General features: G+C 33.5%; 1 protein-coding gene across 1 annotated transcript; it reads right to left on the bottom strand.

Annotated features, from left to right (window-relative positions):
* Window positions 1-2,678: 2,678 nt before the first annotated feature.
* Window positions 2,679-12,761, bottom strand: LOC114409215 (kinesin-like protein KIN-4C). The gene is made up of 27 exons (XM_028372576.1): window positions 12,290-12,761; window positions 12,019-12,165; window positions 11,736-11,888; window positions 11,423-11,661; window positions 11,160-11,299; window positions 10,832-10,956; window positions 10,416-10,452; window positions 10,240-10,331; window positions 10,027-10,143; window positions 9,831-9,944; window positions 9,621-9,704; window positions 9,379-9,538; window positions 8,392-8,492; window positions 7,879-7,977; window positions 7,666-7,779; window positions 7,477-7,593; window positions 7,313-7,393; window positions 6,774-6,845; window positions 6,608-6,701; window positions 6,499-6,530; window positions 6,221-6,306; window positions 5,469-5,540; window positions 5,132-5,359; window positions 4,847-4,991; window positions 4,593-4,685; window positions 3,913-4,443; window positions 2,679-3,510 (listed from the first exon to the last, which is right to left on the bottom strand). Exons 1-27 carry the CDS (start codon window positions 12,395-12,397, stop codon window positions 3,070-3,072), a joined length of 3,822 nt encoding a protein of 1,273 aa, XP_028228377.1. The 5' UTR covers window positions 12,398-12,761; the 3' UTR covers window positions 2,679-3,069.
* Window positions 12,762-13,228: the final 467 nt, after the last annotated feature.

The raw sequence follows: 13,228 nt of genomic DNA, 5'->3' as shown, positions 1-13,228 counted from the left end.
TTCTTGCTTAATTGGATCAACAACGGTGGTTGCATCATAAAATTACATATTTTGAAAATGCGATCACTTTGTGCTTTAAAGATTTGAAAATTAATACTTCATTTTCATAATATTCCCCCATATGCCAGATGACGAAGGTTAATTTTCTATGGGGTAGAAAATTATTAGTTAAAACCTTTGAAGGAATATAGCGCGGCAATCAACATGCATTTAATCAAGTGCTTATCAAATATAGTTATGTTTGGAAGAATCAGTTAAAAAATTGGTTGAAACGGGTAGTTAGAAGTTGAAAAAAACTAGTTGTGACAAAAAATAATAAATTTATGATTTATTTAAAAAGGTAAGTAGGAAATTGAATAAATATATAGAAAATAAAGATGAAAGAAAATGTTAAAAATTAGAAGTTAGCCTATTAAAAAACGTTCCTTCAATTATATTTGACAAAATTAGATAAAAGTTGAAAAGTTAACTAATAACTAAACAAAGATAAGTTATTAAATTATAAGATTATGTTCGATAAAACTAACTAAAAAATTAGCTTGTAGGTCAAAGCTAAAAACCTAATTTACTAAATTATAAGTGTTCGATAAAATTAACGGTTGAAGTAGTTAAAAAGTGTAAAATAATATAAAAATAATAAAAGCATGATTTATTTTTAAAAATGGAATAAGAAAATTGAATAAATGTATTGAGGATAAAAATAAAATAAAATATAAAAAATTAGAAGTTAGATTTTAAAAAATACGCTAGATACTACTAAAAAACTTATTTATTAAATAACTAAATAAGTTTTTTAACCAGTAAAAAAAACTAAAAGCTAACTGAAATGTCTTATCAGACATAACCTTCAAGTAATATTTTAAAAAATATTAAAAACTATTAAAAAATTTATTTAACAAACAATTAAATAAATTTTTTAATTAATAAAAAAAACTAAAAATTAATTAAAATGTCTTGAACTAACATAACTTCTATCTATCATCGGAATGCACAGTACAAAATCTAGCTAGCGATTTACCTTTTTGATTAGGGTAGAAAAAATTATCTGTGCAATAGACCCTTTAATAATACCCTATAGCATTGATCAATAACATGATGTCCCTCCAATTGGTTTTCGGGTTAGTTATTTTGGAATACTGAGTTTGTAATTTATGTGGTGCACACATGTTTTCTCGAAGTGGTGCATTTATAGTTAGAAATTTTTGTGTTAGTATTATGGAATGGTGTTGCAATGTTATATTTTCGGGAAGTGGTGCATTTTATGTTTCATAGTGGGATTTTTTTTTTCATTTTTTCTGTTAACAGTATAGAATTTATATACTTTTTTTTATATAATTATTAACATAGAAACTAATGTTTAGCATATTAATAATTTTAATAAAAGTATTTTGAACATTATGGAGTGATTTTTTCCTGATACTACTTGGGTTTAGTTTTCATAAACAACCATACACACACCAACATCAAACAATCAAGATGTTCTACGTGGAAATTGAAGAAAAGTTACGTGTGGGTACATAGAAAATATTCATAATTTTAGAGATAATCTAATCTAATAGTCTAATTGGTATGTCATTTAATTTAATAATCAAATGCTAAAACGATTTTATCTCTTGATCGTAACAAGTAACAACAGGAGTTTCAAAATATAATTCAAATTTCAAACACTAACAGAGATTAATTCTTCATATAATTAAGATAAAGCTACGAAGAAATCTTATCTTTATCCATTGGTTTATATTTATTCCTATTTCTTCTTTATGGGTTAAGATAAGATTTTTATTTTCTCTGATTAGTTTCAGGTTACAACCTTCCAATGTAACAATGCACGCCAAACCATTAATTAAGACCTCAAACCTTAAAACATTTTTTTTAATTTGTTGAATGTGAAGCAATCTCTGAGAAGTTTTCGTAAACAAGTTCCCTTTGATTTTAGCCATTTTTGTGGACACGGTGGAAGATGAAGAGCGAAGAGGATGAAGACATGAGGGAAGATGATGAAGAGTCCTTCACAGATTCACTCTTTCTCGAAACTAAGTGTAATATTTGTATGGGAGTTTCACGCACACATGTCCCTGTATTGCTACCCTATGCCCACTCACTGCTGCGTAATTGTATCAATGATTGTGTCTCAACTTTACATATTAGTTTTGTTGGAATGTCATGTGATGGAGAGTCAGTTGATGTACTGAATCATATGATATAATCCAACTTATTTTAACAAGTTAAATGAATTGACGTGTCAATCCTTGCATTTAAGAATTGTGATATTTTTTCCTTATACAAAAAAATCATCATAGTATAAGTATAAAATATTTTCATTCAATTTTTCATCTTATGAAGTGTTACTAAACTTCTAGTTTGTTTTTTTTTATAAAATTGTTAATGGTAGATAACTTATTGACCTAAAAACTTCTGCTTAATTAATTAGGGACACTTATAGGTTAAAATCTTATTATACAATCGGTTCTATATTAAAATTTAAAAAATGATTAATGTTTATTTCTGATAAAAATTAATATTAAAATTTTAATTTTTTTAAATATATTTAAATAAAATTTTACATATGATAAAAAAATGTTGTTGTCCTATCTAAACTATGAATTTGAATTTAAATAATTCAAATTAATTTAGATAAGCAAAACATTTTAAATAAAAACAAAATCAAAACAGTTTAATTTTCACTCATTTAAAATTTCTCTAAAATTTTAAAATCCCTCGTCTAAATACAACATTGTTTATTTACAAAACGGTGGCCATTCAGCAGAATTTTTTTTAACGAGAGATCAATTCAAATACTGAGCTTTGACACAACTTATTCTAACCTAACCACTTGAGAAGACTAGCCATTTTCTGGCCTTTATCTGAAACCTTAAGGAATGCTTAAAATTAACAGTATAATAACCAAGAAAATCGATCCAACAGAACTGCAATCTATTCGTTTGTCTATACACTGATATCTTCTTTCTTCAACAAAACCTCAGCAAGGCATTCATTGGTCGAGAGTTCTTTCTTCTGGGTATATAAACATGAACAAAATGGCAAGAAACGAATATACCTGTCAGCTGATCAGCGTCTGTTGTTCTCTTTTTCGTCTAATGTTCTTTTGTGCCGTAGTGGATTCCTTGTTTCAAAAACTTCAGGTTCATCTGAGTTATTATTACCAGCAGCATTCCTGTTCCAAAAAGGCACGCCACTACTATTGGATGATGCTGCCCTTCGAAAAGCCCCTGGCATTTTCAAGGGTTCATCTGGGTCCACAAAATTACCCTCTGCTCTTGGGGCTGAGGCAGCGTTTTCAGGTCTGGATTTGGACCTTTTATGTCTTGGTTTATTCACAGCTACACTTGTTTCACTGTTATTATTTTCTTTCCTGAATTTGAACTTGCGGTTGTGGATGGGGATGGGGACTTCAGTATTCTCTGCCTGCGAAGAAGGTGGCGGATTTGGAACAATAATTACGGTGGCTGTTTTCTTTTTTGGATTACCGTTCTTTGCATTTGATTTGGCCTGCGATAAGAAATTGTAATGCTTAACAGGACACGACAGATAAGAATGCAGGATGGATGGGATATTATTGCCTTAACTAGCAACTATTAATACCATTAAATAGAGAATTAGCAATTATTAATTGGTGAGAAAATAGACTAAGCACTCACAGTGTAAAATTACATTGTCATCCAATCAGATACTATCTTTTCTGATAAATTTGTTGACTTTTACAAAATTATCTTAAAAATCATATCAATGATGATTTGTGATTGAATGATAATGTAAATATCATCCTACCTTTTATTTAACCAGTTTCTTTCTTCAATTCATAGTTTTCAATCTCAAAGAGTAAACTAACACTTCCTTATTTTTAATCAAGAAAACGTCTTGACGTTTTAAAGGATGATGACTGACACACACCTGTGTATTTCCTATGTCAGAGAGAGGTTTTCTGTGCCCTCGGTCACTGTTTATCTCGTCAAGCCTATCAACCAGTGCTCCCTGAATTAACTCTGCACCTTGAGTAACAAGAAGGTCTGTTTCTTCAATACTTGCCGATTGTGTTGGCTCCTGCGATTCATTTGATATTGATGCTCTGTTGGCACACTTGGTTGATAGGCAACTGCAGGAACTCCCACAACTGTTGCCCATAGCTTTGCACTTGCATTTTGTTGTCTTGCATGATGATGTTCTGCTACAAGAGCAGCAAATATCTGATGCAGTTTCCCCAGGTGTATCTACAAGTATATCTCCTGATTTTTTTTGGAAATATTCTGAATTGTTGATATTGGATTGATTATTTTCCATGCCTGTGCGTCTTGTTTTAGATTTCCTTTTCCTAATCCTTAACTTTCCTGATTCTTCCCACTCGTCATCTGTCAGATCATAATCATCTGACTCTGTCTCAGATATATCCATGTCCTCCAATAGATGGGTAGACCGGTGGTATTCCTGAAGTTAATGTAAGTTTTCCATGAATAAATAATAAACTAGTTCCCATTAAATGCAGTGGCTAAAAAGGCTACTACTAGTTATGAGATGGAAAATCCTTTGCAGGCGTTGTTGTAAGAGAGCTATTGAGTGTATTGTGTGAGACCTACCGACTTGCGCAAGTCATACTTGTGGACTCCAACATTCAAGTCAGAATATTCTGAATCTCCCACATATTCTGAATATCTTTTCAAAGCTTCACTCTGCCATACAGTACAAATGATACGGGTTAAATATTAAATAGTTGGAGAATCAAACAGTTTAATTAAGGACAGGTACTTCAAACTTGGAAAGAAGGAAGATTGACGAGTTATTTACTTAAAGCTTTATCTGAATGATACATAATGTGCAGCTAAACACAAACCTGCAACTTCAACTTGTGAGTAAGTTCAGCTTTTATCATGTCCAACTGTCGAAGTGAGTAGCTTAGCCCCACTACTTTTTCTTTTAGATCTCTTATTTCCGTGTCCTTCTCTCTGCAAATCACTTCTTTATCTCGTAATGAACACCTGTGATAAAGAAAAGCCTGAGAAAAATCTCAATCATATTACGACACGGAAATTTTTGGATTACTTGTGATTTAACATCTAGTTTAACTTCACAAGGTATATAATCATTGATCAAAACATACATATAGATATGCTAATACCTGGATGAAGATGCAATATTGAACAAATAATTCATCACATTCTTGGCATCAGCAAGGGACCGGACTTGGTTCCAACGCCCTTTACCACTGAAAACCCGTTCCAGCTCTTCTGCCTCTGACAACTGGGATAACATAGACACAAGAGTTGCAGAAGAAGTCGAAAGCATGTTTTGAAGGGCAAAAATCCTAGAATTTCTTGCACCCGGAGACATCGATGTGGGACAATCACTACATCAGCAACAAGTCAGAGAGTTTGTCATAAATAGATTGCCAGAAAAATAATAATCAAGATTGTACAATTCTTGAAGGAAAATTAGTTAACTGCTAGTCATTTCACCTTGTACTATTTTGATTCACCATTTGTGCTTCTTCCTTTAACCTCATCATCTCCTCGGCCATTTTAGCCCTCCTGAAATGAAAAGCAACAAATAAATGAATTAGTGATAACAGCTCTTGTAAAAATAAAAACAGAAAAACTGTATGTAACAAAACATGCAGCAATACCTAACAGAATTTTTAATCTTGGCTATACAACTGTCACACCATCTAGCCCAAAATCATTGGGTATTCGACTCAAACAAATGTTATAGATTTCATTGCAAAAAAAAAATTTGGTTGCTCTTTTACTCTCTTTAAAACCTGTCATTGAGTGATTACAGACGCACAATAATCACAATTACAAATCGTTTTCAAAACTCCCTCACAAGCCAGTGTTGATAACATCCACTGGTAGATACTCTTAGACACGTGAATTAGCAAGAAAGTAAATAATCAGTCCAAGTTTCCTCATCTGTTAAGTTCGATTGATATAGAAAGGTAAAACAACCAAATTTGGCACACAACAAAAATGAATACAATGATTGCCATGCCTATGTCCATGACTCAAATTGGCTAATCCATACTTTACTATTTAAAAAAGGTTAAAAAAAATACAAATTAACAGATTCTTACAGAAATAAAAATAAAAGGCATGTGATTTCTGAGATATTAGCCATTCAACTTATTGCTTCAAAATTCAAAATTTTACTCATAAGTTTAGTCAAGCATGCCACCAACTGATTTTATAACAAAATGTGGAAGGGAACATACACTTCCTTTTGACGCTCACATTCTGAACGAACTTCATGCACTCGGACATTTACTTCAATCTCATTCTCAATTGCCTTCATGAAAGCCTTTCAAAGAGAAAAACACAAGTACCAGAGGCCAAAACATCCACTTATTAGCATACATGGAGTATGATGCAAAGTCTGGTCAGTATGCCAAGAAAAGCTATACAATTTTTAATAAGTCCAGCATGTCTAGGACCATTTAATTAATTTAATCCTTGTATGCAATTTAAATACTCATCATAAAGTCACCAATACCTGAACTCCAGGGCCATTCCCACCTCCAACACCTGTGTATAAAACAATACACGGCTGGTTATCAATAAGCTGACAAAATAAGAAAAAGAGCTACAGTAAATATCCTAACCCATAGTTTCACGTGAGGAAGCTTTTCTAGATTCCAAAAGTTCTTTCAGCCTTTTTGTGGCCAAGGAAGCTTCTTCTGTCTTCCTTTGCAATACCTACAATGAACATATAATGAGTGGGATAAACAGCATTGGAATGAGACCACAACAGCAAGAACAGCAACTCACCATCTTTTGTCTCTGATTCAGCGCTAACAGCTTACGCATCTCATACTCATTCCTTCTCCCCTCTTTCTTAAGCTGGTATTAATGAAAATACGTATTAGAGGATTTGCTATCATTATTTATAACTAAAATATTTGTTGAAACAGTGTTGGTGAGAGATGTTGCTGAGATTGCAATAAGGACTAAAAAGATTTACCTGATCCCCTCTCTATATGGATAAGAAATAAAAGTATAGACGAGACCAGTATAGAATGAAAAAGAGACCAGTATCGAATGAAAAAAAGACTCCCAGAAGTTGGGGAAAGCTTATCCTCTATATGACCATAGAATGGAACTATGAGTGGGCCGTTCATTGCATGGTTTTTTTAAGTATAAAAAGAGGGAGAGAGAAAAAAAAAGTGAAATGTTGGAAAGTGAAGCACTGTCTAGCCGACATGTGGTGATGGCCGGACAATTTTTATATAGTAATATAATAGATAAATAGATAATAAACTAAGAAAGTTACTGAAAAGTTGAGCAGAAATCTTGTCATTTGCATTTACCTGGAGAACTTCTTTTTCGCGTGAAGCTTTCCATAACCTAAATTGTTCGGATTCCTGTTTAATCTTATTTTGAAGTTGAACCTAAAGAGGAAAAAAAAAACTATGAGAAGTGCCAAAGAGTATAATACAAGTTTTCTGCTAGTTACTGCAAGCAATTATTGCACCTTTTGTGCTTTAATTCTCTGGATCTCATCCTGAAGTCCTTTTGCAAACTCATCACTCTTATGTTTTTGTCTCATAAGTTGAGCCTGAGCATCTTGCTTCTTCTTCAACTCAGAGACCTACAATGCAAATAATCAGTTTATGGCATTGAGTGGGCATTGAGCATTGACACATGTAAAATAACAAATCACCTGTGCCTCAAGAGCATTCAACTTTTGAAGATAATCCTGCTTCAACTTTAGAGCACCATCATCAGAGGTGGATGAAATATTTGCAAGAATGCTCTTGAGTTCCTCAATTTCTTTCTACCAGTAATATATAGAAGGGGGTCATCACACTATTTTTAAAATGTAAACAAAACCTCTCAAGAATCACATTACATATCAGCACAGGACACTTATTACCTGCAACATTTTCTTCTCTTGTTCCATCTCAAGAAGTTTCTTTTCATAATGATGCCTAAGAACTGAAGCATCAGAATTACTGTACAGCTTCATTTCAGCCTTCAACCAGAGAAACAAATAAAAAGTAGAAACATGTTAAAAAAAATCATATCCCTAGACTTAACATGTAATACAATAGATTTAAGCCATGCTTTGCAATTTGAAAGCAGTCTTGTGAAGTCATGCTTTCATTCTAAATAAAAGCTTTTCGTGTGAGCACTGACCACCATTTCTTCACCTCATTCTTTTCCTTTTTACCTGTGAAGTTGTAGCTAGCTTAAGAAGCTTGCCATTAGTTAACACTGTTCCATTATAATTAACCGAAGTGTCAAACATTTTCATTCAAATCTTGTTACTATTACTATTTTAAGCCTCCCCTTTGTTTACATTCAAATCTTGTTACTAAAAACTATAAAAACTACAAAAACAAAGGTCAACATGTAAATCACTATACAACTAGACAAACAATTTTACCTCTTTTTGTTCAAGTATCTTATCCAATTCTTTGAGCTCTTTATCCAATTTTTCTTGAAGGGATGAGTGTTCTAGCTCCTTTGTGTCTTCTTCCATTTCATCTACAAACAAGGTACATACGTTTAAAAACCATCAATAATTAGGATAAAATGCCAATGCACAAAGAGAGAAAAATGAAAATTAAGGAGCCCAAATGTTGTTGCAGTATCTTTCACAATCAATTAAGTATTTAAGTAATCTCAAAAAATGATGGATGGACATGTCTCAACTAAAACAAATTAATCATCAACAATACTTGTAGTGTCAGCTATGAGCATAAAGACTTGATAAAAGATGTTGTTAGGCCCATAATGTATGTGCACAAAAGGAGAGGAAAAGATAGAAATGAAGGAACAGAGCTAGAGGTAAATGCCCTCAACGGGCCTGAGTGGCAGTGAGAGAATGGAGAATGTAGATGCTGAAATCAAGCAAGGAGTGAGAGAAAAACGATTATTTGAGAGAGGATAATGGGAGCAAGGGTTTTTTTTTCTGTCAATAGGTTTTTGGGTGGTCTTGTGACTCTCATCTAAGTATGGTGCTGGTCCTTCTCTCAGTCAGGAGTGGTGCTAGTCTTTTATCTTGCATTTTTCTGTTTCTATCACTTTACTTCTATACTACTGTAAAGAGGATTCTCCTTTGATTGAGTAATTTCATATTAATAGAGATAGATATCAGTATCTGTTCAATCTTCAACTGCTATAATTAGTAGAGGATTCTTTCTTTGATTGAGTAATTTCATATTAATAGAGATATCAGTATCTGTTCAATCTGTTACTGCTATAATTTGTTCAGATCAGATTGACTGCACCACAATACTACAATAAAACAAATTCCCAATGTACTATCGGATATATCAACAGCTTTGGCATCACAATCAGAAGATTTTAGATCCATATCAACAGCTTTGGCATCACAATCAGAAGATTTTAGATCCATATCCATCATTACCACGAGCAAATAAAGCATGTTTTGATCCATATCCATCATCATCAGAACCAGCACAATCAACAAAACGGCTTGGATTCGTGGCATTTGAAGTTTTCAAACATAGCAATTCTCCTTCCAGATTTTGGATCTTTGACACATAAGATTTCAGTAGGTCATAATCCTAAAAATAAGTTTAGAGCATGTTTCAGTGATGTATCTACTGAAAAATTGTAACCACCCATTAAGACATAACACATTCAAACCTGATTTGAATTTGAGTCAATCTTATCCCATGATTTACCGTTTCGTATTGATTCTATTTTCAAAATCAGTTGGTCCTTTTCAACCTAAAAACATTTTCAATACCGTGAGTGAGACTAGCACTTGAAGTAAAAAAGAAGACTACAGAGAAATTGTAAGGAACTCACAACATTGATTATAACTGAGAAAGGGAGAAAGGATCAAAAGAAGACCTGAGCATCGAGAGCACGTTGTGCTAAACTCTCAGAAGTTACTTGGCGTCTTTTAAGCTCATGTTGTAGCTCTGAATTGCTTGCTTCAAGTAAGGATATTTTGTGTTTAAGAATCTGAAAAAACTTAAAAAGAAAAATATCATCAAAGGACATAAGAAACCTATAAGTAAATATGACACCTAAAATAATGATGTACCTGAAGCTCTTCAATTGGTCCACTGGTATCACCTTTATAAAATAGAAGCTCAGCTTGCAATTGCTCGATCTGATTTTTCATTGTCTGCACCTGAGCTGCCACTGGATCTCGATTAATCTGGAACATTAAATTTCAAAATTATCAAAATCAAAATTTCCTGCCTGGAGTAAATAAATAAACAAAGGATGAATAAGATGGATACAAAACACTTACAACTGCCTTGTTCTGAATGTTACGAGCACGGTTTGCATACTTTAAAGTGTTCAATGTCTCTTCAGCATTTGTGTCAGCAGGACTAACACATGCTGCAACATTTCTGACAGGTTAGATGATGCATGTGACTATAGAAAACACAAAAATATCAGAACTCTCATCATTTGAGTTTGTACCTATCATCACAGTTTTGCTGTTTCCTCCGAGAGAATCCTACATATTCATTATCCAATTGTGTGTCATAAAAAAAAATCCATGGCATAGATATGTTCAACTAATCACTACAAACAAATCCTTTTCATAACATTCTTTTAGTAACAGGCTTTTTCAAACAAGTTACAAGATAGGAGTGGCAATACATTCTATCCTTGTGACACTTTTTTTTCCAAGAGATATTACACATCAAGTGATCAAACAAATGACAAGGTGCACTAACTCATGTACAAATTCGTATAGAAGTACTGTTTTTATGTCCGATTATTTCTTACATTATTTCCCATTGTAGAAAGAATCATTTATACAAATGATGCAGTGGACAAGACAGACGTAACAAGTATAAGAATGTACTACTATTATTGCTTATTATACAAACCTGAAGTAGGCGTGTTAACTTGCTATCACGATATGGTACATGGCCTCCTTCTTTTCGCTTTTTTTCATCTCCCAGTGCACTTATTACATTTCCAAGAGCTAACAAACCCTTGTTTATATGAATTCCTAATTCATGAAAAACAATAACTGATTATTAAATTATAGACAACTTGAATTTATAAAGAACTCTCAGCTAGCAGAATGGGATGCAATTAACTCAATTTTCAAATTTTTATATTTTAACAATAGTGCAGAAATATAGCTTTTGTATAAAACCTATTCCTAACCCTATAATTTGGTTGTACTGTATCATTACCAATGAGAAATACCTTCTTTTAAACGCAAGCCATCAGCACCAGTTCGTTTCACTCGTTCAGAACCAGCTAGGTCCACTAAATGGAGTTTGGCACATAAGATGTCATCACCTTTCTTTTGCTCCATTGTGATTGTGAAGATAGCATGTGAACGACTAGGCAAAACGTATGAACCACACACTTAACATACTATAAATTAATTTTTCATCAATATAAATTTCATGTGTATTCTTATTATTCAAAGCAAAAAATCTAGAAACATTTTTATGGCATTTTACCTTGATTGACTGTTCATGTTTGTACTCCCAGTGGCACGTGACAATGAACCACTCGAGAGATAAGATGCCATTTCTTCTTTTGTCTTAACATCAGCCTCAGTTACCCCTGCAAGTGTTATTCCTCCATTCACATTTTCTCTGATTTGTATGGGAACTCTGGCAGGCGCAGCAACCTTTGCCATCACCTCTCCTTTAGATGAATTGGGATCAAGCAAATCAAAAACCTCTTCCTTGAATATCTGTGGATTTTTAGCAAATCAAGCTTTAAAAGTTCAGAGAAATTATCTTCATCAACCAACATAGCATTGTTTACCTCAATAAATGATACTCTAATCAAGAACTCCGTGGAGTCATTTGTAGCCTTAACTTTGTTGAATATGGTCTCCAATACCTTGGGTATAATTCCATCACTACTTCCGTCTCCGTTATAATTGGTGCCCATGGTGTATGTTTTCCCAGAGCCCGTCTTACAAAATGAGAAAGCAATAAAAAAAACTCAATCACAATTGCAGGGTATAGATAACAATGGACAAGTTTCCCAAATGAAATCTTCATGATCACGAGTGCAACATAGCCAACAACATTAGAAATTATACCTGACCGTAAGCAAGAACTGTAGCATTATATCCATGGAAGAGAGCATCAACAAGAGGCGCCACACAATCATCGTATATTGCAGAGGAAGGAAACCCCGTGCTACCATATACATTATCAAATGTAAAAGAATGTGATCCTATTTGCACCTACCGAACACACCAACATCAATTTCATAGATTTTACCATACAAAGAAGACTAAACTTCAAAATTGCTAAATAAGCCACATCGCAGAACATCAAAGATGAAATTCAGGGGAAAAAATATAGCACCTGAGGTTCGCCGGGGACAACGGAAATACAATCCGTGCAACCGAGAAGAAGCTCCGACGTAATCAATGGACGAATATTCACCGCAACTCGCACGCATTCGGATTCCATCTCTGCCTAATTCAACCCGTTTTGGAAACCTTAGAATCGTGATTGAGCGCGGAAATCAATACCGTGATCAATGTGAAAAAAAAACATGAAGCGTCGAAACTGGTGAAATTCTGACGCGATCAAGCAGAAAGAGATTTCGCGTGTGAGGCTGAAGAGTATGAGAGGGAAGAGAAGGAGAATCAACAGAAGAGAGGGGATTTTCTGCGTCGTCGTTGGAGAAGAAGGAATAGAACAGAACGGAATGAAAGGGTTTACGTTTCGTTTTGGATATTTCTTTGAATCAGGACGTGTTGGGTTTGCATTAAACGGAAATGGAGAAAAAGGCGCTCGCTCGGGTCGAATTCAAATACGGAATGTAATCACGCGCGCATCACGTGAACGCAAGCAAACGGTCTAGTAGTTATGTCGGCTGAATGAAATTTGTTGAGACAGAGAAAGCCCACCAAAATTCGGTAATAATGAATTGGTTTTTATCCAAAGCCGAAGCCAACTTTTTATTTTCATTTTTATATATACACATATATGAGAAGTGCCAGCGACAGATTTATTTTATATTTATTTATATTTGAACGCAATTAATTGAAATAAATGAAATACTTTAATTCAATTGTTCAGAAAATTAAAAACCCAACTAGAGAAGTAACGTTATTTTAAAGTCTATTCTATTTGAATACGCATTTTCTCCATCATAATTATTAGGCAAAATTATAAATTTGGTCCTTCTAGTTGTCTCTGATTTTGATTTTAGTCCCCCTTTAAACTTAGTCCCTCATTTATGTCTAATCCCGTAAATTTGGTCCCGAAATCTAGATTTGGATGTTGACAGTTACA

This window comes from Glycine soja, chromosome 4 (genome assembly GCF_004193775.1).
Source record: "Glycine soja cultivar W05 chromosome 4, ASM419377v2, whole genome shotgun sequence".
NCBI classification, from domain to species: Eukaryota; Viridiplantae; Streptophyta; class Magnoliopsida; order Fabales; family Fabaceae; genus Glycine; species Glycine soja.
Note: the sequence above shows the minus strand (reverse complement) of the source record. Positions and strands in the feature narration are given on the sequence as shown.